The sequence below is a fragment of the Micromys minutus genome, assembly GCF_963924665.1.
Source record: "Micromys minutus genome assembly, chromosome: 12".
NCBI classification, from domain to species: Eukaryota; Metazoa; Chordata; class Mammalia; order Rodentia; family Muridae; genus Micromys; species Micromys minutus.
This window is the reverse complement of record NC_137981.1, coordinates 54,302,549-54,329,614: the sequence shown is the minus strand read 5'-3', so window position 1 is coordinate 54,329,614 and position 27,066 is coordinate 54,302,549. Positions and strand designations below refer to the sequence as shown.

At 44.2% G+C, this 27,066-nt stretch overlaps 1 protein-coding gene across 1 annotated transcript; it reads left to right on the top strand.

The window, feature by feature from the left end:
• Positions 1-1,143: 1,143 nt before the first annotated feature.
• On the top strand, positions 1,144-26,446 carry CCDC25 (coiled-coil domain containing 25; the record flags this gene model as incomplete). Its single annotated transcript, XM_080925913.1, has 9 exons — positions 1,144-1,168; positions 3,001-3,048; positions 7,307-7,346; positions 12,218-12,269; positions 15,194-15,269; positions 16,962-17,065; positions 17,231-17,433; positions 20,481-20,526; positions 24,987-26,446. The coding sequence occupies 9 exons, from the start codon at positions 1,144-1,146 to the stop codon at positions 25,014-25,016; spliced, it is 624 nt and encodes a 207-aa protein (XP_080782039.1). The 3' UTR covers positions 25,017-26,446.
• Between the last annotated feature and the right edge of the window lie 620 nt (positions 26,447-27,066).

Sequence of the window (27,066 nt, the reverse complement as noted above, 5' to 3'; positions counted from 1 at the left end):
TTGGTTTTGTAAAGTTAGAAACAACAAAAGAAAAAAAAAAAAACAGAACAATAGGAGAAACTGGTTAAGAAGAGACAATGACTAGTTTCTTTTTTGAAAGTGAAAGCCAGGGAGGGGACTTTATCATGCAGGTTCTACTTGACTGGAATTTCCAGTTTCATGAAAGACTAGGCAGGCTCTCCAGAGATGGCAAAACTCTTTTCCTGTAGCACTTTTGTTTGGTCTGACTTTGGGGACTTGTTGGAGGGATACAGTCCAAAATGGAGTCTCAAAATTTTTCTTGATCAGAAATAAGAAAAACTACCAAGTCAAGCCTAGGTGCTGTGAGAGCATTTTGTAAAATTATAGCAAGAGAATCTGAACTTCAAAAGTTTCATATTTGTAGTCTTGTAGGTAATTAGAGTCAGACATTAGCTTTAAAGGAACAATAGCCTGAGCCGGAATCCCAATTAGCATAGTGCCTCTGGAAAGTTAACAGTAACAATTCGACTGAGAACCATTTTGTTAACTGTGACAGGGCAAGACAGTGCAGCATTTCTTCCATCTTGCATTCTTGCTGAGGCCATCTCAGGTTTAAACACAGTTTGATGGAAATTACCCAGCTCTATTCTGACTTGGTTAAGCTAACAACAACAACGAACCACAACAAAACCCTCACCTATGTCAAGTGGTGGGAGAATGAATTTATTTAAAATTGGTTCTTACTTAAGTGCCTCCTGAGGAAATGGGTACAGGGACCCTTAACCATGCAGGCAATTTCTGCATTCTTGAAGCCCATGTAGAGTGGGGAGACAGATTAAAAAAACAATGACCAACTTTCATGCCCACTTAGTAGAGCCTCTGAAAATAAAGTCTGCCCATAACATTGATCCTCATGGCTTCAAACAAGATGTATTTTCCAGCTAATTTCACTTAACAAGTCGCTTGAGCGGAATCTTCAAAAATCCCCGGGACACCCGCGCTTCCGCCAACAGCCTTCCCCTTCGCCAGAACTAAAGATGGCGCCGACAGGACGGCGTTGTGACGCGACCGCACGTCCGCCGGAAGTGCCCAGAGGAGTGCCTGGAAGCCGGCTCACCCTCGCGCCGGTGGTTTCTCGAGCTTCGCGATTTGAGCAGAGGTCGCCACTCTTCTACCAGGATCATGGTGTTCTACTTCACCAGCAGCAGTGGTGAGTGACGCCGGGGCCCTGCTAGCAACTTCCTCCAAAGCCGGTATTCCCCAGCCGCCGCTGGGCTGAACCGCGTCCTCCAGCGGGCTCCTCTCCCAGAGCCTTCTGGCTCTCGGCTTGGCGGTCCCCTCGCTGCCGGGTCGTCGCGGTGGGAATGCGCCCCCGCTTTCTTTACACCTGCTAATCATTCTCACCCCCCACTTGACAGCCCCGCCAACGCTTCCTGGACCTGGGCAATGTGGGGGTTCGTGCATAGCTCGCCCCCCTCCCGGTCGCAAGCCTTTACCCTAGCATTCCGCCCGCACCGTGGAGCGCTACCTGACCAGTGACACAGGTGCCAACAGTTGTCTCCTACAGGAAGAGTACCTTGCCCTTCTACGAAGGGAGGGCCTGGAATGCCGAGGAAAGCCATAGAAGAGCTAGAATGTTAGTAAAACCCCTCCCTGGGCAGAGTCGAGGTCCCAGTTGACGTCTGGGTAATACTACTGAGTTGGTTTTGGGAGGTCAGGTGGTGTTCTGGTTTCCAGGAAATGCCGCGTCAACTTAGTGTCTCTGCCCATGTTGCTCTTGTCCAGAATCGATGTCTAATTTTAAATTCTCACCCCGTTAAAATGACTCTTGGCTTTTTAAAGGCACTGTGTGAGACCCAGTTTCCAGGTCAAGATTAAATACACATTTTTTTTTTCTGGACTCCCCCCCCACCCCCAACATTCCTTTCGGACCTCTCTCATGTGCCATTAAAAGCCGTCTGCTTGAGCTACAGGGCAGGTCTCTTAAGAGGCAGTCTGTCTTGTCTCCTTAGCATAGCGCCTTACTTATATAATTGGCTACTGTGTTGACTCCCCCACCCCCGTTCTTGAGACAGTGAGTGGCTCAGGGCCTTCAAACATAGACCCTCCTGCCTGAAGTCTCCCTGATGTTGGCATTACTTTCTAGGTCCCCCAATCTGGAGTGAGTGATCGGTGGTTTTGTCTCTTAGTGCTTTTCAGTTTGTTTATTTTTGAGACAGGATCTCATTTCTTAGCCCTGCTGGCCTGGAACTCACAGTGTAGACCAGGCTGGCTTTGAATTCACAGAGATCTTCCGTCCTCTGCTCTGCTGCCCCGGTGCCAGGATTAAAGGCATGCACTACCTAACCTTTCATGATACTTTCAATTGAAGCATTATTTTGTGAAGTGTCCCTCAGTGTGAGCGTGTTTCTTTGCTTTTCATTTTTATAGTCATGCTACACTAGTGTAGCACAATGAAAGATGTAGTGCCAGTCAGATGAGGCACACACACATGTACACACACACACACACACACACGTACACACACTCGTTTATATAGTTTTGAGATTGAGACAGGGTTGCTGTCCTGGAACTTGTCCAGGCTGACCTCAAACTCCAAGACCCACCTGCCTTTGCCTCCCAGGTTCAGGAATCTGTTTTTAAATGTTTGCAGTCGAGGTTGTTCGTTGTGGGGAATGGTCGTTGCTGTTGTCATTATTGTTGACGAAGGCAAAGGTACAGGACTGAGCTGGAAATTGCCATTAAACTTTATCCCTAAAGGGAAATAAAAAATAATACGAACTATGTCACTGAAAAGGAGAACAGCCATTCCGCTGTAAGGATTGCTAAACACCTTCTCTGGGGACAAGATACTATTTTACACTCAGTAACACTTATGCAGTCCCTAGTTTAATCTTGGCTGGCTGCTGTCAGTCCTTTAACTGTATACAACTTGTTCTTAACTCCCAGGATGCGCAAGAACAGGTAGGTAAGCTGGGGTGCTCCCTGGCCATGCTCTGATTTTCCGCTAATTGTCTTTTTATTTTTGTTTTATTTTAGTGAATTCATCTACTTACACTATTTACATGGGAAAGGATAAATATGAAAGTAAGTTTACAAAAGCATTTGATTTTGAAATTTCAGGCAGGTAAGTGCTGTGCCTGTGCCCTGTTTGTTGGGTTTATGGGTTTTGTTATTGGTTTCTTTAATTCCTTTTGAAAATTAGACTTCACAAACAACAGTTGCCAGCATTTTTGAATACGGCGTTTTGATATGTGCACACATTGTGTGGTGATATACTTGAAATCTGTCACCTCAGACTCTTATTATTTGCAGTGGAGTATTCAAAATCCTGTCTTCTACCAAGTTTGGTGTAGACTTTGATAACTGTATATACTCTGCGACAGAATTCCAGGAGTGCTCCTAACAGATCCTTGTTTTACTGGATGACTAGCCTCTCCCAGAGCTCCCCAGCCACTGCTAGCCTCTATGTCTATGAGGTTTGACTTTCTGTTTCTCCTCTGCTTGTCTTGTTCAACTGGGTCTGGCATGAAGCTTAGTTGTAGTATGTGTCTCTTGTATGTCTGTTATCCCAGCATTATAGAGGATGGTAGAACTGAGGGCCTCATGAAGGCCAAACACAAATACTGCAAGTAAGCTACATACCAAATTCACTTGAGCACTTTTTTTTTCTCACTTCTGAGACAAGATTGCACTCTATATAGCTCAGAGCCTTAGAATTCATAGCCATCCTTCTACCTCAGCCTCTGGAGAGCTGAGCTTCCGAATATGAACCCTTCTGACTAGCTCAAGCTGACCTTCTTGGTGGCCAAGAGAGCATGGTGTTTTTGCAACACTGGTCCTCATTGTGAAGCTGAAGAGGCAGGAGCTCAGAAGGAGCTGGAGAGACAGAGTGTCATTTCTCAAGGTTGGAAGGTACAGGGACTGTGAGGCTTTAGGAAAGGCAGCCGTGAGGTCACGCTGCCTCCAGCTGAATCAGCTCTCTAGAAAACAAGCTGCAGTTGCAAAACCTCTTCAGACCTCTGAGTTCTTAGACTTGAGAGACTCATGGGCTGTAGCTACTGCAGAGGGTTGTCTAGATTAGGAAAGAGGACCTGTAGACAGTGTGCCTAAGTAAGGGTTTTACTGCTGTGAACAGACACCATGACCAAGGAAAGTCTTATAAGGACAACATTTAATTGGGGCTGACTTATAGGTTCAGAGGTTCAGTCCATTATCATCAAGGTGGGAACTTAGCAGTATCCAGGCAGGCATGATGTAAGCAGAGCTGAGAGTTCTCCATCTTCATCTGAGGGCTGCTAGTGGAAGACTGGGCTTCCAGGCAGCTAGGTCTAGAGTATTAAAGCCCATGCCCACAGTGACAACACCTACTCCAACAAGGCCACGCCTCCCATCAGTGCCACTCCCTGGGCCAAGTATATACAAACCATCACACAGTGCCTACCCCACAGGTGCACTCATTAGCTGGTAGGTAGAATCCCTGGAGTTTAAGCTCTCAGATACCATTCTCCACCTTGCTTCTCTGGAATCATTCCCTGGGGGTGGTCTGAGTGCTGGCTGGTCACACTATTGTCTGTGTGTAATCTTTTGACACTCCTTGTCTGCCTTTCCTGGTTATTTCTAAAACTATCAGTTTCTAGTTTGGTACAGCTTGAGATTGACAACAGTTAGAATTTGATAGTTCATATGCATTAAAAGAGGCACACATACCATTCTTCAATAAGAGAAACTTCACAATAATGAAATAAGTAAGTCATAAATGGGTGCTATAAAGCAGAGCTGGTACGATCAAGATTGTGTGACGTGAGAAACAACAGATCACAGCAAAATAAAGTAGCTCCCGCTTTGAACCAGTCTTTCACTGTAATGAGTGTATGGCAGACTAAGGTGTGGCCTAATGGTAAGTCATCCATATTATATTAATACTGTTTTTAGCTTCTCCTTGTAGCCCATAATATCACTGGTCCTGCAGGAAAGGAGGCTGTCTCCCTGTTCTACACTGAACAGCAAACCACTGCTACAAGAGCCGTAGTTACTCAGAGTGGATATGAAAGCAGATACCAGGACTGTCAAATGTGGTTTTCTTTCTTCTCCATCAGAGTGGGGGAATGTGAGACTGTACAGCCGGGAAGCTTATAGCCAGGCAAGCTTCATGAGTGGTGCAGGCTTTGCACTGTAGAACCAGGTGGGGGAGCTTTACATATTTCTTAACGTAGGCCTGCACTGCTCTGGTTCGCATGGGTGGACTAGTGGTGGTTCTGACATTTCCACCTGTCTCTCTTTTCCTTGGGTGGTTGTCTCCTCTTTGTGGAGGGCTTACGTATGTGGAGGCCTCATTCCAGCCTCTGTTAGGAAGATGTAGGTGGAGATTTTGCTGCATTCTGGTGTTCAGACACAAAAACTAGTATGTGTTGACTCTGTTGTTAACCTAAAACTGCTCTGAAATAGAAAACATTTTAAAATGCGGACAAAGTGCAGTTGTTTCTACATTACATACTAGCACGTGCTGTAGGAGGCATGGTAAATGTGATTTAAGGCACTGAGTTGAGAAGCCTTCACATTTGTGGTAGAATTTATGCCTGGAGACACACACCTACATGCAGAGTCCATTTGTGAGTCTGGATGTCTAGAACCTCTGATGTTTTGTGTCACTGTGTATGTATATACGGAACATTTGCTCATCAGGAAACTTAGGGTTGAGTAGTCAGCCCCTCCAAATTAGCCTTATATGAAAGGAAGCTGCATTTTAAAGATTTATTTATTTATTATATATAAGTACACTGTAGCTGTCTTCAGACACACCAGAAGAGGGCATCATTAGATCCCATTACAGATGGTTGTGAGCCACCATGTGGCTGCTGGGATTTGAACTCAGGACCTCTGGAAGAGCAGTCAGTGCTTTTAACCACTGAGCCATCTCTCCAGCCCGGAAGCTGCATTTTAAAGCCTCCTTTTGGAAATATTCATGGTATCACCCATTTCCAGTAGTCCAGCAGATTCCAATTAACCACCACACTCCATACAACGTAAATGGAATTTTTAAGTAGTGTATTTGAACACTTGGCAGGTCTGTTCTCTTCATAGCCAGCAGATGGCCTCATCTGTTCATAGCACACTTAGAGATGTTTTACTCTTAGGATCTTTTACTTTTTTGGTTATTTGTTCAGCTTCCCGCTTCCCATAGTACGTTTCTGATATCTGTCAGGTAATGCCAAGAGTGTCCTCTCCCCACAGGGTTGTGTGTAACTTAGCTATTTAAAATCATCATGTAAGCATCACGTTTTCCTTGAAGTTTTTAATCAGCTTTACCTTTACTGGCTTACCTGTCACGTATATGGTTTAAAATATCAGATAATACAGTACACACATAATCAGTTCCCCACCCACAGAAACTCGTTCCTTTTCATCCCTCCCAGGACTTGAGTTCGGCTCCCTACCTCCCAGAACAATTCCTTCTCACTCTTTCACGTCTGTCTGCTGCTGCTTCTTCTCCACTTAGGATCTTTACTTTCCTTTAGACGTAGTTTGTAATATCCGTAAGTATACAGTCAAAGGTTGGCTTCTTTGTCTTTAGTTTTCTCTCTTCGGCACTGTTCTAAGACAAGGTCTTACAAGGTCTCACTAAGCTGACCTTGACCTAGCTTTTTAGTGCAGGCCGCCCTCAAACTCACCATCCCCTAATCTTAGCTTCCCAGGCGTGTGCAACCACAGCCTTCGAGTTTTTGAGGTTTCTCTTGGTCTGCGCATTTGTTTGTTTGCTTGTTTCTTCTTTCGAGACACAGTCCAGTTAAGGCTGACCTTAACTCTTTAGTGGCCAGGAATGACCTGGGTTTTGATCTTGTCAGTTGCTGAGATTACAGCTGTGTGAACCACACACGGCTTCCGTGGTGCTGGGATCAAACTTAAGGGCTTCAGGAATAGGAGGCAAACACTGCAGCCACTGAACTATATCCCCAGACCTTTATTATTATTATTAGCACTATGTAACCCATTATTTTAAAATTTGATCAAAATTGTATTAACATTTAATTAAGCTTATAGTCAGTCAGAATCTCCTGACTTCCAGCTGTTGAGATCTTTTTCAGTATCCAGATCATTCAAAGAAAGCGTCTTTGGGTTTTGGATTAGAAGTGCGGAAAAACCATGCAGCGTATGTTGTCTGACTGTAAAAGCTGTCATTCTTTTTTTTTCCAAGCTTCCAAGTCCCCACCACTGTTGTCTCCATTAAGAAAGACAAAGTGTGAGGGGGGACGGGAGGGGGTGATGGTATTTTTTCCCCTTCCCAACATATATTTTCAGTTAGCGCTTTTCTTAGTTTCTTTTTCCCTCTTGTATCTTACTGCAGATGAAGATCTGATAAAGTACGGCTGGCCTGAAGATGTTTGGTAAGTAGCAGTTTTTATTCTATTTCAGACTTGGCCATCTACCTTCCACCTACAATTTAAGCACATCATCTACACGGTGTCTTCCTTCATGGGGTTCCTGAGTGAGTAGCCATGGTGCCTTCAGTGCTCACCCTGTGACCCAAGAGGAGGGTGTAGGCAGGCTCCTAACACGGCTTCTCACCTCAGTCTTGTCCATGTTCATTTCCTGTTTCCTACGGCTTATTCTCTCTCCTGGGACTCGGTCTTACCACTCAGTGGCTAGCGTGCTCCCTGGATAAGTTCTGGGGTCCTGTTTACTTGGGTATGATGGCAGTAGTGTGCATTTTTCAAGGACTTAACTGCCAAATACTGTCAAGTGTCAGTACATTTAATTTCACAACAACCTATGAAGTGTTGCTACTGTGCCCACCCTTCTTCTGCACTGGTTATTACTGGCCCAGCCTGGCTCTCACCCCCAGCTCAGCTTCTAAATCATTGATGATTTTCCTCACCTTAGGGCACCATTCTACCAGGCTCTCACACCGAGCTCAGCTTCTAATTGTTGATGTTGATTTTTCCCCGCCTTAAGGCACCATTCTTGCCACCTTAGGTCACTGCTTCCTGCTGCTCTTTCACCCCCTCCGAGGCCCAGGCCCATTTCTGAACTCTGTACAGACCTTTTCTCCAGCTGTGAGCTCCCCATCCCCTGATTTCCTTACAGTACGTGAGCTTGGGTGGCCACTCTTCAGAAGAGCTGGTTCAGTTTTCTTCAGTAAGGCAGATGGCCTTGAGCATTTAACAGGCTGTCTTACAGGGAGTAACTCAGCTCCCACTGACGTGCAGCTCTACTCTGAAGCCCCATGTGAGGGCTCCCTAAACAGTCTCTTGGACTTTTATCTACTTGGTTAGGAAGGGCTCTAATTCATGGCTATAATGGGCATGTTCTTCTTTCATTCCGAAGTTCACACTGAGAACCAGTAGGTGGCAGAAACATGAGGAATTTCAAAGGTTTAAAAAAATGAAACTATTCCAGCACAGTGTCCTAGCTTCTGCGCTCAAATGTACCATCATTGGGTTAGACACTTCTTAGGTAGGACCCCTTTGCTCAGGTAGGCAGATTGTACTGCTGGGAATTTCTGGTCTTCCTTCAGAAGGCCCTACCATTCCATAGGACAGTGATTCGCCTGCTTTATGAACAAGAGGTGGCCGGTGCTGGCACATAGCAAGAGTTTATACTTGACTCACGTGCTGCCTTCACAGAAACACACATGTTGAAGGCTTCCTCACCGTGAATGCTTCCTTGTCTCCCCATTGAGTATCTGTCATCCCCAAATGCAGCCTCTCTGATGTCAGTATCTGTACCTCTTGGCTAGGTAGTCACCTGTGGTTCCTTTGTCCCCTTTATTTTTTTCCAAGGTAGAGGTTGACTATTCAGGCTTTCCTGGAACTCACTTTCTTGCCTCAGTCTTCCAAGTGCTAGAAGCACAGCTGCTGTGTCCACCTGCCCAGTCCATGCGCCTACAGACTGACACATGGCTGCCCACATAGGAAAGGTTATATATTCAGATAGACCTTGGAAGTCAGTTTACCACACTTTAAAACTTAAAAAAAAAAAAAAACAAACAGGTAGAATCTTTAATTTTAGACAGATTCTAATTTAAAGCCCACACTAGTAAATACAGCTTGAGTTGTTTTTTGTTTCTTTCTCCAGGCTGATAGCTACCTAGAGTTCTCTCTTGGCACCTTTAGTAGTCAGGAATGAATGACCAAAGCTCGGCACAGTTAACTTTTATCTTCAGAGCTATTGGAGAACTCAGGGAACTGGAGTAGCCCCAAACCTCAGGACCCATTCCAGTTCATGTGTGGTCAGTCCTGACGATCTGCCAGGGAACCGAGAGGCACTCTGAGCTCATCTGCAGTGCAGAGTTTTTACCTGGTATTCTCTGCTGCTGGTGTGGAGAATTTACCTGTTTCAGCATTCAAGTCTATCCTGGAAACCTGAGGATTGAATGAGATTAGAAACAATAGTTTTTAAGTGAGGAAAAGAAAAAGGTGTGCTTTACTTGCTGCCAACATCGCCTGATGAGTAGGATTTTCACAGACCCCACTTTAAGAAATTGAATCGCTCCCTGAGCCTCTGCACCCTCCGGTAATTGTTGCTCTTTTATTAGTGAGGGACATCAAAGGCAAGCAGGAATGAAGATATAACAAGGACACGAGACTAGAGTGGGCATAGTTTAAACTCTAAGTGTTTTTAGTAAAACTGAAAGACTTTTTACAGGAAGTAGCTTGTGCTGCATTGTTTCTGGGTTGGGTATTTCAAACCCTGCACTTCTCTCTGTCTCTCTGCCTTTGTAGATATTTACCATTATATATAAGCATGAAGATGGCATACACAAAGTGTGAAAAGACCATGACCACAGAAACTTTAAATAAGAGAAAGCGTTTAGTTGGGGCCTTGCTTACACTTTCAGAGGCTTAGTTCGTTGTCACCATAGCAAAGAGCCTGGTGGCACACATGGAACTGGAGCAGTAGCTGAGAGTTGCATCCTGACTCACAGGCAGAGGGAGAGACTGGGCCTGGTATATGCTTTTGAAATCTCAGAGGCCACTCCCCAGGGACACACTTAAGCCAACAAGACCACACTTTCTACTCCCTGGTGACTAAGCATTCAAATATGAGCCTGGGGGGGGGGGCACTGGCCGTGATACTCCTACATGTGCTTTGATTACTTAGGTATGAACTCACTAGCATATATTGAATTATTTTGGTATTTCTATCGACAGCATTCCATTTAGAAGACCTTGAAGAAAAAAACAGAATCGAATAGAGCAACTCTTGCTGCTATGCAGGAAGAGCTGTTATTAATCAAGAGCTGTCACTAAACAAGCAGGAGCCAGAGTGGCAGGTGCACCTTTTCAGTTGAGGTCAGTTCATAGCATGACATTTTTCTTAAGATCCTGAAAGGAGAATGAGATGTATAAAATCTCTAGATAGGAATTTTTCTGGGCAGAAAAATGCCCAGCTAAGGATGATACTATGAATTTTGCATGGGAATGCAAATGAGTAAAGGAACAGCTTGGAAAAACATGACTCAAATATGATGTAATGTCCATTTTTGGCTATCAGTAATGACTAAGAGTTCATTTGCCCAACGTCTGAACACTGTTCTATGTCCAGAACAAATAGCAAGATACTTAGCTTCTTTGAGGGCATAGCTTTCATACTTGTTATATCCTGTACTGAGTGTGACCCTTTTAACACCTAAAATAGAAGTTGATTAACAAAAAACTGCCTGGGGAAATCTGTAATGCGATGCATTAGGTTTTTGTTTGGTTTTAGGATTTTCCTAAGTAGTTCAGGTTGACCCTGAACTCACGCTACTCCTTCCTGCTGGAACTACAGACCTTTGCTACTCTGCACGGTCTCCATAGGCTTCCCCAAACCCTGTTAGGAACAGTAGCCACTAAAGTTAACAGGGTCACAGTGTCAGCCATGTGCAGCCTTGTTCATTGTTGATGCTTGAATTCTAGGCCCAGCTCTGTGTGTTGCAAATTATATGAATGAAAAATGTCACATCAGTTTTAAAAGATTGCATTAAGTTGATGGACAATGAGAACCCTGTCTTAGTGTCATTATTTCTGTAATAAATAATGTAATAAAACTCTGACTAAAAGCAGCTTGGGGAGAAAGTTTCAGCTCAATAAAGCATTCACCATCAAAAGCAGTGATGACAGGAACTCACACAGGACAGGAACCTGGAGGCAAGCACTGATGCAAAGGCCACGGAGGAATGTGCTTCCTGGCTTCAGTCTGCTTTCTCATAGAACCCAAGAGTACCAGTCCAGAGGTGGCCACACCCACAATGAGCCAGACCCTTCCACATCAGTCACTAATTAATGCTCTACAGGCTTGCCTACAGTCCCATCTTTTGGAGGCATTTTTTTAGTTGGGCTTCCCTCCTCTGATGACTCTAGCTTGTGACAAGTTGACAGAAAACTAACGAGTACAAAAGCTAAAGAAAAGTGAATTCAAGAATTTAATTAATGGTCGTGTCTCACCCAGCATTTAGGAGGCAGAAGCAGGAGGTTCTCTGTGAATTCAAGGTTAGTCCAATTTACATAGTAAGTACCAGGCCAGCCAGGGCTTTGTAGTGAGGCCCTACCTCAGGAAAGGGAGGGGGTGTGCTATGGGGCATTCTGAATGATTTTCAGACAGTTCCAGTGCCGTATAGGCTGTGTTCATCCAGAGATGCATATTGATGTGATCATCAGTGTGTGTGGCCGGGCTTGAGGTCGGAAGAACTCTTAGTCTGGTTCATCTGGCTCGTTTACTGATGTAGCCTGCTTAGTGAGCTAGCTAACTTCTCTGGATCTGCACTCGATACTTGGTTCTGGTTGTTTTGCTATTACTTGGAACCTGGGGTATCAGAAACCATATTGTCCTCTTCTCCAGAGTGCAGTCCTACAAAGCTCCCAGGTCAGCAACAGCAGGGTTTCACTGACTTCTTCCGTCCTTTCTCATCTGAAATTCTTGCCCTGTTTCTTTTCTTGGCCTGTGCTTTGGTTGGGCCAGCCACTCTCAGCTCTTCCACAAAGCCTCTGGTCACTGGTAGCTCTTGTCACTTGAAGCTGCACTCTACAGAGGATGTTCCATATTTATTATCCAACTCACCTTGACTTGTCGCCATACATAGATGCACAACTCTCAAGTCTCTTGCCTCTCCAGCTTGCTGGCCAGCCTTTGGAGACGGTGTCTGTCCTCCACTCTCCGTGCAGCCTCTCGTGTGATAAGTCCCTGAGAATGCTGTTGTGGAGTGAGATGCTTTCAGTGCAAGTAGTCAAAGACATGGTTGTCTCGTTGTTGCTAAAAGTGGTTTCCTTCTTTGTAGGTTTCACGTGGACAAGCTCTCTTCGGCTCACGTATACCTACGATTACAAAAGGTAACAACTGAATGTAAACACGGATTCATGACCTTTACTGATAAGCATCATATTCTTTTTGTGTGATTAAGTTGCCTAAATAATAAATGTGTTCAAAGTCATAAAGATTAGTAAATGTCTTCCTCCTATCCAGAAAACTGTTATGGAAAATTCTGGATGATTTCCATGGAGAAGCCCTGCCTTATCCAGCCAGCTCAGTGCGTCACCTGTCCCCTCTGCTTGTGCTCCCCCTCTGTTCAGTTGATGCTGTCGTCTATTTCTAGTGGCTTCTTCTCGGACTCACCCAGTCCACCTGTCTCTCGAGGGCGCTTGTTCCCAGAATCAGTGTCTTTGGACAGTCGAGAGCAGCAGTAGGGATATAGGGACGAAGATTCCATGGTCACACAGCACCGCCATTTGTTTCTAATTTGCTTGTATTTGTATTTTCAGTAGTTAAACTACATACTGTGCATACTTGTGCTATGTTTTAAAAAAATAAATGTACTTTGGACTTACAAGATTTTAGAAAGTCACAAAGGTCACATGGCTTCCCCTGTGGCTAGCATCTCAGGTTACATGGCAGATGCCTCAACCAGCAGGCCAAATCCACTCACTACTGTCAACTGAATTTTGGACTTGATTTGAGCAGTTTTCCCATTAATGTTCCTTTTCTCTTCCTGAAACCACTATGAGGTATCATTGTGCACTCACTTGTCCCTTCTGCCCTGATTTCAAGACAGTGTCCCCTTTTTATGACCTTGACAGTTCACTTAGTGATCTTATATGTGTCTTAGTTTTTCTCATAACTGCATAGAATCAGAGTGGGCGTGGCCTCTCCTCCATCACGTCAGATAGTATGTGTTCTAACATGCCTTACACTGGTGGCATGAGTCTGTACAGCCTGCCCAGGGCTGTGCCTGCCACCTTTCTCCACCATGGCGCTGCATTTCCAGAGTTGGTTACTACAGATCAGTTGGGGTCCAGCTTCTACTCAGGCAGGGCCAAAATGTAGTTCCATGTCTTGGAGTAGGGTAGTTTTACTATTTGAGGTTCATGCTGGATAGGGCTCTTTTCTTCCCCCCTTATTTGCATAAGTGAGGACTTTTATATCTGCTGTAGGCCCTTATGTATATTCAGACTCTGTGTTCTGTTGATATTTATTCAGCTCTGGTGAGATCCCTTTCAGCTTCCTGCGCTCTGCCTAACACACCCAACCTCTTGTTCATTATTTTTATGAGAAAAAAACGTTACTAATTTTTTTTTAATTTTGTTTTTGTTTTGAGACAGAGTTTCATTATGTAGCCCAGGCTGGCCTTGATTTCAAAGAAAGCTGTCTCCTGAGAGCTGGATTCAAAAGCATGTGCCATCATGCCCAGTCCAAAAAATGTTCTTAACAATGTTATGCTGTGGAGATCTGTTCAGGACCTGTTAAGTAGAGCAGACTGGCCTTGAACTTATGATCTCCCTTCCGAATGCTGGGATTACAAGAATACAGATGGTAACTTAAAACTCTGAGCTGCAGTACTTGGCAGCGTTCCTTGCCCTCAAGTTTATGGTGGCGTGCACCTGTTGTGTTTTCAGGGGGGCGGCTGAGGTGAAGTCGCTGGGCAGCATGGGAAGTGATGCCTGAAGGTTTGGTTATGAGTTGATTGGGTGCCATTGTGAGTCTCAGAAGCTGGAGACTGCAGCTCAGGCTTAACGCAGCTGAGGATTCAAGGACAGTGGTGTAATGATTCTGATCTTCCGCTTTGTGGTTTCCATCCAAAACATTGTCACCAAAAGTTTAGCTTAAGCATCCTTTCTGTTCTGTCTGCACATCTGCCATGTAGTTGGACTATTTAACCTTGGCCTACAGCCATGCTGTCCCAGGTTGATGGAATTACTTCTTAGGGTCATGGTTTATAAACTCCGTACTATGTTGTTTTCTTGTTTGTTATTTTGATTGCCGTAGTGAGCTGAAAATAGTGGCCCAGTTAATAGGAAAGCTACTTTGTCAGAATTTAGATTGTGTGCAACTTTTCAGCATTATAAACCCTTACTTAGAAATGTTTATTTGTTTTGAAAGTGTCACTGTTGGCCATGCTGATCTTGAACTCTTGGGTTCAAAAGACCTTTCTGTTTTCTGAGTAGATGGGACTGTAGGTGGGCAATCCATCACCACACCTGACTTTGACCTCTTTCTTTCCTTTTTTTTTTGTCACTGTGGCTGGTTGGGAACTTGCTGTGTAGAACAGCCTGAAATCTGACTGTAGCACATAACTGCCTACTTCCTCCTGTGTAGAAGGGACCAACTCCTTATTCAGTCACTGTGAGGGTTAAGACCTTGAAGCTTTACAGAGTAGCATCTGACAGGTACTGTGTACCTTCATTGTGGTTCGAATCCAACCCAAAATGTGCCGATCCAGACTCTCAGCCGTGTTCACTACTGCATGAGCTCATCCATTGCTGCTGCTGTTTCGGCCTCCACTGGCTGCTTTATCTTCCACTGGGAGCAGCACAGCAGGTGAAGAACACACGAACTTCACCCTGATTTTGGCTGGGAAGTAAACAGCTGGTAGATGTTTGGGATCCAGAACTCCAAGGCATCTGTTTCAAAGGAAGGTCACAGGGACCTCAGCCAGCAAGATATCTAGATGGGTACTATTTTCCCCAAGCTACTGAGGAGATGAATGAGGATCACAAAAGCTACTGAGACATAACTGCAGTTAATGCCTTCAACATGGTTTTTTAAAATGTGTTAAGTATAGTTTTCTGTTGGTTCTCTCTCTTGGTCCAGTTAGCATTCCATGGTGGGCATGGTAAATTTACTTCATCTTTCAGTGTTCTGTAATCCACCTGAAGAGCCCCTGCTTGTAAGCCCGTGTTCACTAAGGCAGCAGATGCCTTGTGAGTGCTCCAGTGGCCATCAGTAAACAAGAGGATTGTTTGTTTATCTTGTGTTGCAGGGAGAGAAGATAGAAGACATTCCAAAGGAGGTTCTGATGGACTGTGCCCACCTCGTGAAGGCCAATAGCATTCAAGGTCAGTTTGTTTAGAGGTGTTTCCTAAATCAGCATGTACTTTTTCCATGTCTGGATCATAGTCCATGTTAGCAGGCCTGAGTCTGGGGACAGCAGAAGACATGTCTGAGGAGGGACCATTTGGAGGCTTGTTAGAGAACTAAAGGCTCATGTCCTACTCTTCAGTTTTACTGTCCTTTCTGTCTCCACTCTTTTGACTTTCCCTTTCCTTAAACAGGAAGTCATCCAGTTCTGCCTAAGACTTACCAACATGGCAGTGTTGATAGTGATAGCTAAGGAGGTGTGTCTACTGCCACCATTTGTTAACAGATTATAAAACTACAGGGGATTGGCTCAGGTTTTCAGGTTTTTAAAAATATTTTATGTGTATGTCATTTTGTTTGCATGTTTGTATTACGTGTGTGTCTGGTGTCCTTGGAGTACAGAAGAATTTGTCAGATTCCCTGGAACTGAGGTTACAGACAGTTGTGAGCCACAGAGTGGCTGTTAGGAAATTGAACCCAGATCCTCTAGAAGAACATCCAGTGTTCTTAACAGCTGAGCCATCTCTCCAGCCCCTCATTTGGATATTTTGAACCTGGATCTTGATATGTGGCCTAGACTAGCATGGAACTCACTGTGTGGCCCAGGCTAACAACTCAAAATTCTACTATTTCCGCTTCCTGGGTACTGGAAGTTTAGGTGAGTTTTTAACTATAGTAGGCTTAGAGCCAGAGTCTTTAAATCATGCCTTTTCTTTTCTCCTCTCCCATGCTTTTCTTTCATTTAATTTGTGAAGGTTTTGAGTCCTTTGACTATGTTGTCCTTCTTATCCACAAAATCTTATTTAGCTGATCTGGGAGGTCTGTGAGTGTCCTTATCATTGAGGAGCTCTCTGGGTGAGTCCAGTGTTCACTGTGAATTGGAAACAATCACCTTTTGTGTTTTAGGCAGTAGTTAAAAATACAGGGCTTGGTGCCTGTGTAATTCTAGATAAGATTAAATCTAATCGAAAGCTCTAGAAGGATTGTTATACGGGTGGGGATGGCAGTTATGAAGAGGTTGAGAGAGGGGTGAGTTGGAATGATTGAGCTAATGAAGATTTTAGGGGTAGGCTGTAGACCTGGATAGAGAGAGAACTGTTTATAAATGAAGCTGGAAGATGATCGAGAGCAAACACAGCTGATAACAGGCATTGGAATCCCTGATTACACCAGGAGAGCTTAGCAGCCTTTCTTCATGTAGGCTGCTCTCTTTGGTCTCAGCCCAGGCAGCCTTAATTACAAACTAGCTACATAGACTAAGAAACTTAAAGCTTGCTTTTAGGAGCCACCAGTTTCCAATTCCACAGTCAGCAGGTTGTTCTGAGTGAGGTTGGGTATTGCCAGGCTGTGGCTGGTTAGCCACTACTGAGTCAAAAATTCATTCAAGAGTCTAAGGAGACTCAGTCCTTTTCTCTTGAAGACTATGCACATGGTAAGTTAGCATTCAATATTAGGAACTTTTTGGAAGTTCCTGCTGTTAGTCATGGACCCTTGCTTTTTCTACTCTAATACTTTGGTATAATGTTCAATTCCCCACGCCTTTGGTGCTTTGAGACATTGGAGGTGAGCTCTCCTTAAGCGTTGTCTGGGTGGTTGATATTTTTCTGTGGTGAAGGCTGCACTACTCACTCTCACGTTTCCTGCCTGTTGAAGACAGTCTCTCTTGGCAGGCTGCAAGATGAACAACGTTAATGTGGTTTACACGCCGTGGTCTAACCTGAAGAAAACAGCTGACATGGATGTGGGGCAGATAGGCTTTCATAGGCAGAAGGACGTAAGTGCTCAGACCACCGAGGGAGCAGGCCTGACCCCAAGATGAGTGTCATGTGCTTCCTACGGGTGTTAAACTGGGTGACTAAAGCCCTGGAAAGCCAAAGCCTTGCCCTCTTAGGTGAGAGAAAAAAATAATTAAGTACTTTTCCCCTTACCTCCCTCAAAGGTAAAGATTGTGACTGTGGAGAAGAAAGTGAATGAAATCTTGAACCGATTAGAAAAGACCAAATTGGAGAAGTTTCCGGACCTAGCAGCAGAGAAAGAAAGCCGAGACCGTGAAGAGAGGAATGAGAAGAAAGCCCAGATTCAGGAAATGAAGAGGAAAGAGAAAGAAGAAATGAAGAAGAAAAGGGAAATGGATGAACTTAGGTAAGCTGGGCTGAGGCCTTACTCTTCACTCTGGCTCTCCCCACGGGTTCTGAGGATAATGCTGGAGGCCACACACAATCCTGGAGGGTTGACTGAGTTGTTAAAGGTAGTTGTGTTGATGTGGCAAATTCCCGTTATAGAGGTGTTGGGTGTGAATGAGCAAAATGGAAGATTACTTCACCATAAGCCACTGTGGGCTTTCCTCAGAGGCTGGCTTGTTCTTAGGGAAGGAAGAGGTATAGGAGTCTGTACAGCTGGGCCATTGGAACCACAATGTGCAGCCGAGCAACTCAGAGCTGCTTTCAAATGCCTTTCCTGCCTTTTGGAACTTGAATGTAGTTGATGTGATGAGACCTGCTACAGTGTCCCACAGTTTTAACAAGCAGTTAAATTACAGCTTGGCTCCGGAAATCTATGAGAATGCTGATTGTATCAGTTTTCTGTTGCTTCTGTAAAAAGTTGCCCCAAATTCAACTTCTCAAAGCAATGTACAGACCTCCAAGAAGTTCTGACTAATCAGAACAGACCATAAGTCGGGCATTCCTTTCTGGAGGCTCTAAGAGGTGACTCTGGTTTGCAGAGGCTGCTCACATTCTGTGGCTCCTTGCCCCATTTCCTGCCTTCTCTGCTTTTAAGGAGCCATGTGACTGGATTAGACACTCTTGCATCATCCTCAGTCATCTCCCTGTTATAAAGAGCTGTCACTCCTGCAAAGTGTGTGTCTACATAAGACACCATGTCTGTTGCTTCTGGAGATGTGGATGTGAACATCCTGGGGGAGGGGGAGCTTTGGAAGCAACATTCCCCCCCACCATGTTGAATTGCTGCACTTGAACAGGCCCAGTTGCCCTGTTTATGTTTGAGTGTGGTGTTGGCTTTTTTGAGATAGCTAGCCTCAAACTAGTAAAGCATCTGCCTCCTGAGTGCTGGATTGCCAGCATGTACCAGCTACCCCTTGTTTTTCTTTTTGCTTTTTCTCTTCTTTATGCAGTGCTAAGCATCTGACTAGGGCCTCATGCACATGGCAAATGTGCTAACATAAAACTATCTCTGAGGCCCCTCATGTTTCCCCTAAGAGGAGGCTGTCCTTGGGACTTTTAGACATGGAACTCCTAGGTTTCCATGGATGCCATTTGTGATATGTGCACTAGAAAGGACATAAGTGCAGGGTAGTGGGTGGCATCAAATCAAAAGTCACCTATCTGCCCTTGCTTTGACCCAGCTTTCTATGAATACCCTGGGTGTTTAGGAAGCTTGTTGGGCAAGAGCATAGCTGCTGTGGTTGTGTATGTTCAGGTGTGAGGTACCTGCTTATGTTCCTGTCCAGGTTCTGAATCAGGAAGTCTGGCTTCTTTAAAGTTGAACATTCAAATGGAGAGCTCAGGGAATGTTGTCTTGCACTGGTCTGCTGACTGAAGCAAGCCTACACGTAGACTTGAATATCTGGTATTGCCTGCAAATGGGAGCCTGCTGTGAGTTGTTAAAATGGCTCATTCCAATAACATTTGAGTTCTGGCAAGCAGGATTTGCAGCTGTCTTAGAGTTTTTATTGCTTTGAAGAGACATCATGACCACAACTCTTACAAAGAAAAGCATTTACTTGGAGCTTTGGAGCTTGCTTATGGTTTCAGAGGTTTATTCCATTATCTTCATGGCAGGAAGCATGGTGGCACAGAGGTGGAGTAGCTGAGAATTCTACACCTTGATCCCAAGGCAGCAGGAAGAAAGTGACGTTGGGCCTGGCTTGACCATTTGAAACCTCAAAGCCCCACCCCTAGTGACACACTTCCTCCAATGAGACCACACCTCATAATAGTGCCTCTCTCTATCTCTATGAGCCTGCAGGTAGGGGATGGGGGTGGCATCATTTTCATTCAAACCACAACAGCTAATTCTGGGTTTTAGTTTGGAGTATGGGGAAACTGAAGAAAATACACCCTTCTGTTTCCTTTGAATCTTTAAATAGTTCATGTAGAAACATGGATGGATGCTTTTTGTTAGAAACACAATATCACTTCATTCACATCTTGCTAAGGATGAATGGCTGACACTTTTAACATTTGCCATTTGACTCACACTGTTCTTGAAAGTGCTTCTTGCATGTCCTCACTAGCAGTGACATATTTCTGTTACCTGAATTTGTAAAAGGAAAGTGAGTCTGAAGAGCACCTAAGCATCTTGCTGAGAGTCATAGCTAAGTGTGTCTGTCGTCTGGTTCTTAAGTCTACACATTACAAAGCTTTGCTGCCCTCTAGTTAACTCCGTGTATACAATATTCATTAAGAGTGAGTTGAGTAATATAGAGATGTCATGACTGATGGTGGAGGTGGAGCGGTCCTCTGACCACCATGGACAGGCTGCAGTTATACATACGTACACATAAGACATCATTTCTTCTTTAAGTTGCAAACAAAAGTAACGAGTGAGTGAGAAAGTGAGTAGTCAAGTTAGTTTTTTTTGAAACAGCATATCTCTCTGCAGCCTGGCCTAACCAGGGATTCTCTGTGAACCCTAAGCTGACCTGAGTAGTAGTTTTGCAGGCATGGGCCCAGCTGGTGGCTTGTGTTTTAGTAAGACTCTTTGCCTGGTGGATTATAGTAGGACCCAGAGGCAGTGGAGACAGAGGTTAAGTGATGGGCAGTGGTCCAGACCACGATGAAGCTTGGACTCAGTGAGAGGGAAGTTCACTGGATTGGAAATGGAGTGGACAGTGATGCTGTTCTAGGCAACAGGAGAGTAAAATGTATTTGTTTCTGTAGGGAATAGATTTTGAGTTGGATATAGACCAAAAGTCTGGAACTATCTTATAGGAATCTCAAAAGGTGTCGGGGCAGTTGGGTTGATAGGAGGGAGCGCAGAGGAAATGTGGCCTTCAGAAAGGCACGGTTGTGGGCTGCTTTCTTTAGAGTGGGAACAGAGTCACCAATGTGGTGACCGTCTGTGAAATGTTTGTTGACACAGTAACCTCATTGGGTTTTAGGGTGCTAGCCACCCACAAAATGCTTATTGAGAAATAACCTCAATTTGACTATTTTCTTTTCTTCTAGGAGCTACTCGTCACTAATGAAAGTTGAGAATATGTCCTCAAATCAAGTATGTTCACATTCTTGCTCTAATGTTGTGCCTTGAAATATTGCACAGAGTCTTTAGTAGTTGAGTTATTGATTTCAGTAGTGTTGCAGATTACTTACCATGATTGGCAGCTAGTACTCAGAGGAGGTTGTGTGTGTGTGTGTGTATGTGTGTGTGTGTGTGTGTGTGTGTGTGTGACTTTAAAAACAGGGTCTGATACCTCACCTGTTATGAAGGGCAGGCCTATTAGTATTACAAGGTGAGGCAATCAGCTTTCTCTTACTCTAGCACAGTGCCCAAGATAATCAGTTTAGGACAAAAGGAGCTTTATTTTGACTTGGGATTTTAGAGGTTTGGGGCTATGGTCAATTGCCCTGCTGCTTTGGGTCCAATATTAAGGTAGCATCATGATGGGAACACAGGAAACTGCTTGTCTTACAGCAGTGGGGAAGCAGAGGTAAGGGGAAGGCAAGAGTCCAGCACCTGTGAAGGACACGCCTCGGGTACCTGACCTTCTTCACACTGGACACCACTTTAAATGTTCTGCCTCCCAGATGGAGCATGGGCTGGAGAACAGGCCTTTAGCACGTGGCCTTAGGGGACATTTCCAGACCCAAAATTGTGGCACAGCATTGTAGTCCAATTCTTTCCTCTTTTCTAATTTCCTCTTACTACTTCCAGCCACCCCCCAAACCAGCCCTCCCAAAAAAAAAGAAAGAAAGAAAAAAAGAAAAAGTAAGCTAATAAATTTCCATTTATTAATATCCTCTACTAATGGTACTATAAACTTCACAATATAGTCAAACAGTCAGAATTACCCCTTTTAATTAAATAAATGTACCAAATACAGAGACCATATGTTTCAGCCTAAAGACCAGCACTGATTCTTTTCATACTTGTGAGGACCTGGAGTAAGTGTTGACATGTTTCAGGGTTTTGCTTTGGTTTTGAGACAGGTTTTTTCCTTTGTTGCTCAGGCTGCCATGAAACTCCCTTCACCCAATCTGGTCTCAGACTCAGTCTTACTGCCTCTGTGTCCAAGTGCTAGGATTACAAGCAGGCACCACCACATTTGGCTCAGGTTCTTTCATAATACAGCTTTTAAAATGTCTGCTTTAGATTGTGTCGTCAGATATGCTAGGCATGAATTGCAAATGCTGTTTAAGTGAAAATTAAGTTTAAAGCCTGTGTTCTTCAACTGTACCAGCTTTGTGTGGCCTGGTGGCTGCTATTTCAGTACAGATAAAGAACCTGCCATTACCTCAGGAAGCTCTGCTAAGTGGCTCAGTTTCCCCCTAAGGTTATCTCCTCAGACTCCAAGCTAAGTGCATGATTGGAGTCAGTAGGACTTTAGACATTGCTCATGTCCAGTACCTGTCCAAGAACGGTTTGATTTATGAATCAAAATGTGTTTGTATAAATTATTTCTGACAATTTCAAAAATAGCACTGTGTAGTTCATCAGGACTGAATGTGAAGTCAGGAGATTTAAACTGTCAGTGGATTGAGCCTACTACATTTTTAGCCTTTTTAGGGGGATTATTGCTTAGTGTAGAGACATTACCTCATGAAGTTGTTGTAACCTGTAAACAAGGCTGTGACCTTATGCTAGACTTGGTCATGTCATAGGTAACTGTCATTGGTCCTTACTTGGAGACCTGAGTTTGTTTAGCCCTCTGCATATTATTCTTGGCTTTCCAGAAACTCAGAACATTTTAACCTTAGCAGAGGCCTATGACAGATTCCAAGTCAAATTCAATAAAAACTAATGCTCCTGTCTCTGCTGTGCTGACTGAAAACCTTCTGAAACTTTATTTGGAGTGGCTTTTCACCAGAAACCTGGCCTGTGTTTCAGCCTTGTGCCTGTTGTTCACACAGTGGATCTTCAAGAGCTTACATGTTCTTCTAGAGTTGGAAACACATACATGCATATGCACACACACTCATACACATACACGTGTGTGCGTATACACATATATGTGCACACACCATCTCTTGACATTTTTGAGGCATTGGTTCCAAGGCTCTAGGAATACTAAAGTCTAAAATCTGCAAATGCTCAAAGCCCTCAAGAAATAGAGTATTCTCATGTGAGTCATGTTTTACCTCCCCATGTGCTTTTTATTCTGAGTATTATCACTTATACCAAATACAGTGTAAATGCAGGTGCAGATAGTTGTCACACTACAGTGCTTAGGAAATGATGACAAGAAAAAGGCCAGTGCCTATGTTTGTGGGATCCCTAAGTGCTATGTTTGGTCAGATCTGCAGACATAGATCTCACAGATGCAGAGGTCCAGCCATGCATGTGTATGCACAGATACTGTCATTAAGAGTCCTACGACTACAGAGTTTGACATGAGACAAATGCTCCCTCCCCCCTCCTACTCTGTTACTTGCTGCCCTGGGTGAGATGCTCAAATTGAAAGGCTTCAGTCTTCTTGGAACATTTTCTGTTGTGTTACCATCTTGTATTTTACACTGAATTTACACTTGATCTTCATTCGGAGGCTGATGCTTGTGTGAGACAGGGTTGTACAAGCTCATCAGAAAGACTGCTGGTCTCTGAGTTGATGTTCATCAGAATTTTTGATTTTCCATTTAGCATAACATCTCGGATCTGTAATTTTTAGTCCTTTTTTATGTGTGCTTGGAAGCACAGATGGTTGCTCTTGTATTCCTCTTCTTCATCAGTTACCACTGGGCTACCAGGGGCCTGTCTGTAAGCTGAGTGGTAGAGGGATGGAAATCTGAAATGTCATAGTTGTGCAGGGACATTCCCAGACTTCAGGCACTCAGTTAAACATTCCTGTGGTGCCAGAGCACTTTCCACTGGGCAGTGTAAACAGCCTACACATCCAGTGAGTAGAGTCACCCCTGTAGTGAGTGTGCACTGTCCTCCTCACCAGCTGGGTGGCCTTACTGAGTTGTTTGTCCTCACTCGCTGAGTAAAGAAGCTGTCTCTGATGCTGCTCCTGAAGTTTAGGGCTCTGAGGCAGTCAGTCCTACTGCTGGGACAAAACACAAACAGTTGAGCCAAGTTTCCCATTGTTCTGATTCCTGTGCTAACAAAAGAGAAGCACATGGGTTGGAGTCATGGTTCTGCAGTAAGCAGAGCTTTCTGCTCTTCCAGTAGACCTGATTCTGTTCCTGGCACCCACACAGCTGCTTGCATCTCCTAAGACTCTAGTTCCAGGGTACCCAGTCCCTTCTTCTGTCTTCCCAAGAGTTTTTGCATGCATATGGTACATGTACACATACACTAAAGTAGGAGTATCTTTAAATTAATCTAATTTAACTTATTACTCTGTGTGGTGCAGCACATGCATGCAGTGCCCTAGACACTAGAAGATGTTGGATCCCCTTGAACTGGGATTATGGATGGTTATGAGCCACCATATGGGTTCTGGGAATTGAACCTGGGTCTTTTGCATGAATAGCAAGTGCTTTTAACCACTGCACCATCTCTCCAGCTCTTAAAATAAACATTTTTTAAGAAGAGGGGGGAAGAGGAGCAGCATAGAAAGAGCCACTGAATGAAGCCAGAGGAAAACAGCCTTTATAGAAACTACTGTCTTCCTACCATTTCCAACAAGGGTCCTTAAAAAGAAACCTAAGTCCCATCCTTGCCCCTGGCAGTACTGGTATTGAGCGATAGCAGTAGAAACTGAACTAGTGCAGTAGTCAGTGCTGCACAAGCCCACACTGTGTCAGAAAGAACCTGCTGGTGTGTGCTGATGAAAGGCAGCTGGGGCTGTCAGCCATGCAGTAAGATTGCCCTTTACCCATGTGCTGTGGTGTATAAGAGACCAAGCTGGCTAGCTTGATTACTAGCCCATGTTTGCCTATTAAAAAGGAAGGGAAAGTCAGCTTTCATATGAAATCACAAATCTAGGAAAACCAGGAGGTTCACAATACTGAGATTTAGGGCACAAATATTTTATACATGACAGTGTTATTGGCATAAGAAAGCAAGATACTGTTCATATGGTTTATTTGTATACTTGTGGAGGATTGGTCTTCTAAAAAAGGACTGTGTGTGTGTGTGTGTCGTGATCTGATGTGACATGAGCTGTGTTCAGAGATTAAGTCACTCCAGGCGAACAGGCTCCATAGCCGTCTCTCAGTCACTCTGTCTTAAAAGTTGAGGATTTATGCTAAATGATTAGGTATTCCTTATCCTCTGCAGTTAGTTTCTTGTACTTAGGCTCTTCCTGAGTACTAGTTGGGGGTGGGCTTTACATTGTAACTTGGGAGTTAAAGTAATTGAGGAATTTGGAAACTATGTCTACTCTCCTTGGTTAAACAAGAGCTAATGGCATCAGGCAGCAGTGAGCTTGGTCACCTTCCTGTTAACTTTCTGCACCCCTGCACCCCGAGATTAGGACTGAGAAAGGGGGCTGCAGGTTATCATGATGCTTATGACTGTAAAGTACTGTCTGGCGGGCTCAAAGCCTTCACTATCTCTCTTGTCTCCTGCAGGATGGTAACGATTCTGATGAGTTCATGTGAGCTGAGCAAAGGACCCTGGGAAGACATGAATGTGCAGACCATTACAGAGCTTCTGATTTCATCTAGGTTCTGAATTACAGAAACCAACCAACCAAAATTCTACCTTCATTCTACATAGGCATCATTGGTTTTTGGAGTTTAAAAAAAGTCATCTTTTTGCTGATGAAAAGAACAGATGTATAATATAGTTGAACTTGAAGACAACTTAAATTTAGGGAAAGGAGAATATTTTTGGCAGAATATCTGTCAGTACCTCATGAAGGCTAGTTGCCTTTGTTTTTGAGATAGACATTGGAGCAGACCGACTCTGCACAGTGTTTTTGTGGCTGTGGTCTGTCCTGGAAACAGACGTCATGAAGTGTGTTCCTATTTCTAAAACACCTACTTGTATGAAGAAGACCGTTGGGTTGCTCAGGCCTGGCCCTCCTGACGACGGTTTCCTGATTAGAGGAAAGGCATGTGGGTTTGACTTCACTTGGATTTCAGTATTGGCAAGTTCTCTCTTGCTGGCATCAATGCCTAGCTTATTCTAAGGGTTTTGTTCTCTCTGAGGTGAGGGCCCCATCTCAGCATTGTAGTTACATAGATGATCTTAACCAAGCTTGGGAACTCATCACTGAAAATCACAAGTGACCCAAGCCACAGATGTGACAACTAGCGCCTGAAGCCATTTCTGTGTGTGGAGGGAGACAGGAAAGGGTGCTGTGACACAGACGGCCTCATCATTGTCTTGACTGTATCATGAAACAAAATCTTTAGAAAGAATCAAGCATTTTCCCTAGCCAGCCAAGGGATCTGTTTCTTTTTTTGGAATAATATGTTGAATTGTAACCCCACAGTTGTAGGTTCAGTGATTTCACATGTAGCATAGGTACTGGTCTAGATACCTTTTTGTTACAGTGTTTAAGGAAACCCCTATACAGACTCAACAGAACAGTGAGAGAAGAGAGCAGAGCCCTCAGGGTAGTGAGTGGCAATGCAGATCTGTACTCTAGAGCACCACACAGTGCCCACAGCACTGGGTGCTGAGCCAGCAGAAATGATTTCTTCAGCAAATGTACCAACTGTCATCACTGGGCAAATGGGCAAAACTAGATCATGACCCCTGGTATTCCAAGTTGAGTATGAGTTGAACTGGAAAATTCCCTAAGGCATAACTTGTTAGCCAACTTGAGGGGTATGAAAGTCAGCACCAGATATCTGTATGTGTGTGTGCGTGTCTGTGTATGTGTGCGTGTGTGTGAGTGTCTGGACTGGAGTTCTGTGATTTAAAAAAAATTATAATAAAGTATCATTTTTTTATCAGAAAGGATATTGATATATGAATTCTTAGAACTTTTCTATAAAAGAGCAGACCCTACCTCCAAGCTGGTTTGAGGCTAATTGTGCTGTAAAACTCATTTATCATGGGTTCCTTCTGTAAACTCAAGGTCTTAATGCATTTGAGGTAAGCATTACCCTACAGCCCACCGGCCTCTGGTTCGAGGGGCCTGCAGGGGTGGCCTCCTTATGTCAGATCTGAGCAGCTTGGCATGGCTGGAGAAGTTTGAGCTAAAGGCCAGGCTTTGGAATCCCACAAGGAATCCCTCCTGCCTAATCCCTGCAGGCATTCCTTTAGTGCCTAAGCTCCTTTCATTCTTGGCTCTAGACACCTCAGTAGGAGGCTTTGCTGCCAGCATTGCCTGAGTCCCCCTCGCCTCTGCATCTCCAGGACCTTGAACTTGCATGGAGGAGGGGGGGTGTCCGTTCAAGGTCAGGTGCTTGGCTTACATTTGAGGGTAAGTAGTTCAGAACTCAGCTCACAGGTTTAATATTATCTGGGCCTCTGCTGAGTTCTCAGGGTTGAATACCTGGCTCTCACCCCTCACTTTTTTAGCTGTTCTGTGCCTAAAGCTATTTTCCCTGTCTCTCTGCCCCCACTTTATGTTTTTCCAGTTTAGTTAGTTTCAGGAAAAAGCAGAGACCTTTTCTTTTAAGGACATAGTTCAGGAATCAGACTTCCATCAATCAAAGCCATCTGGTTTTGCTGCTGGCTTTCGTCCTAAGTGTT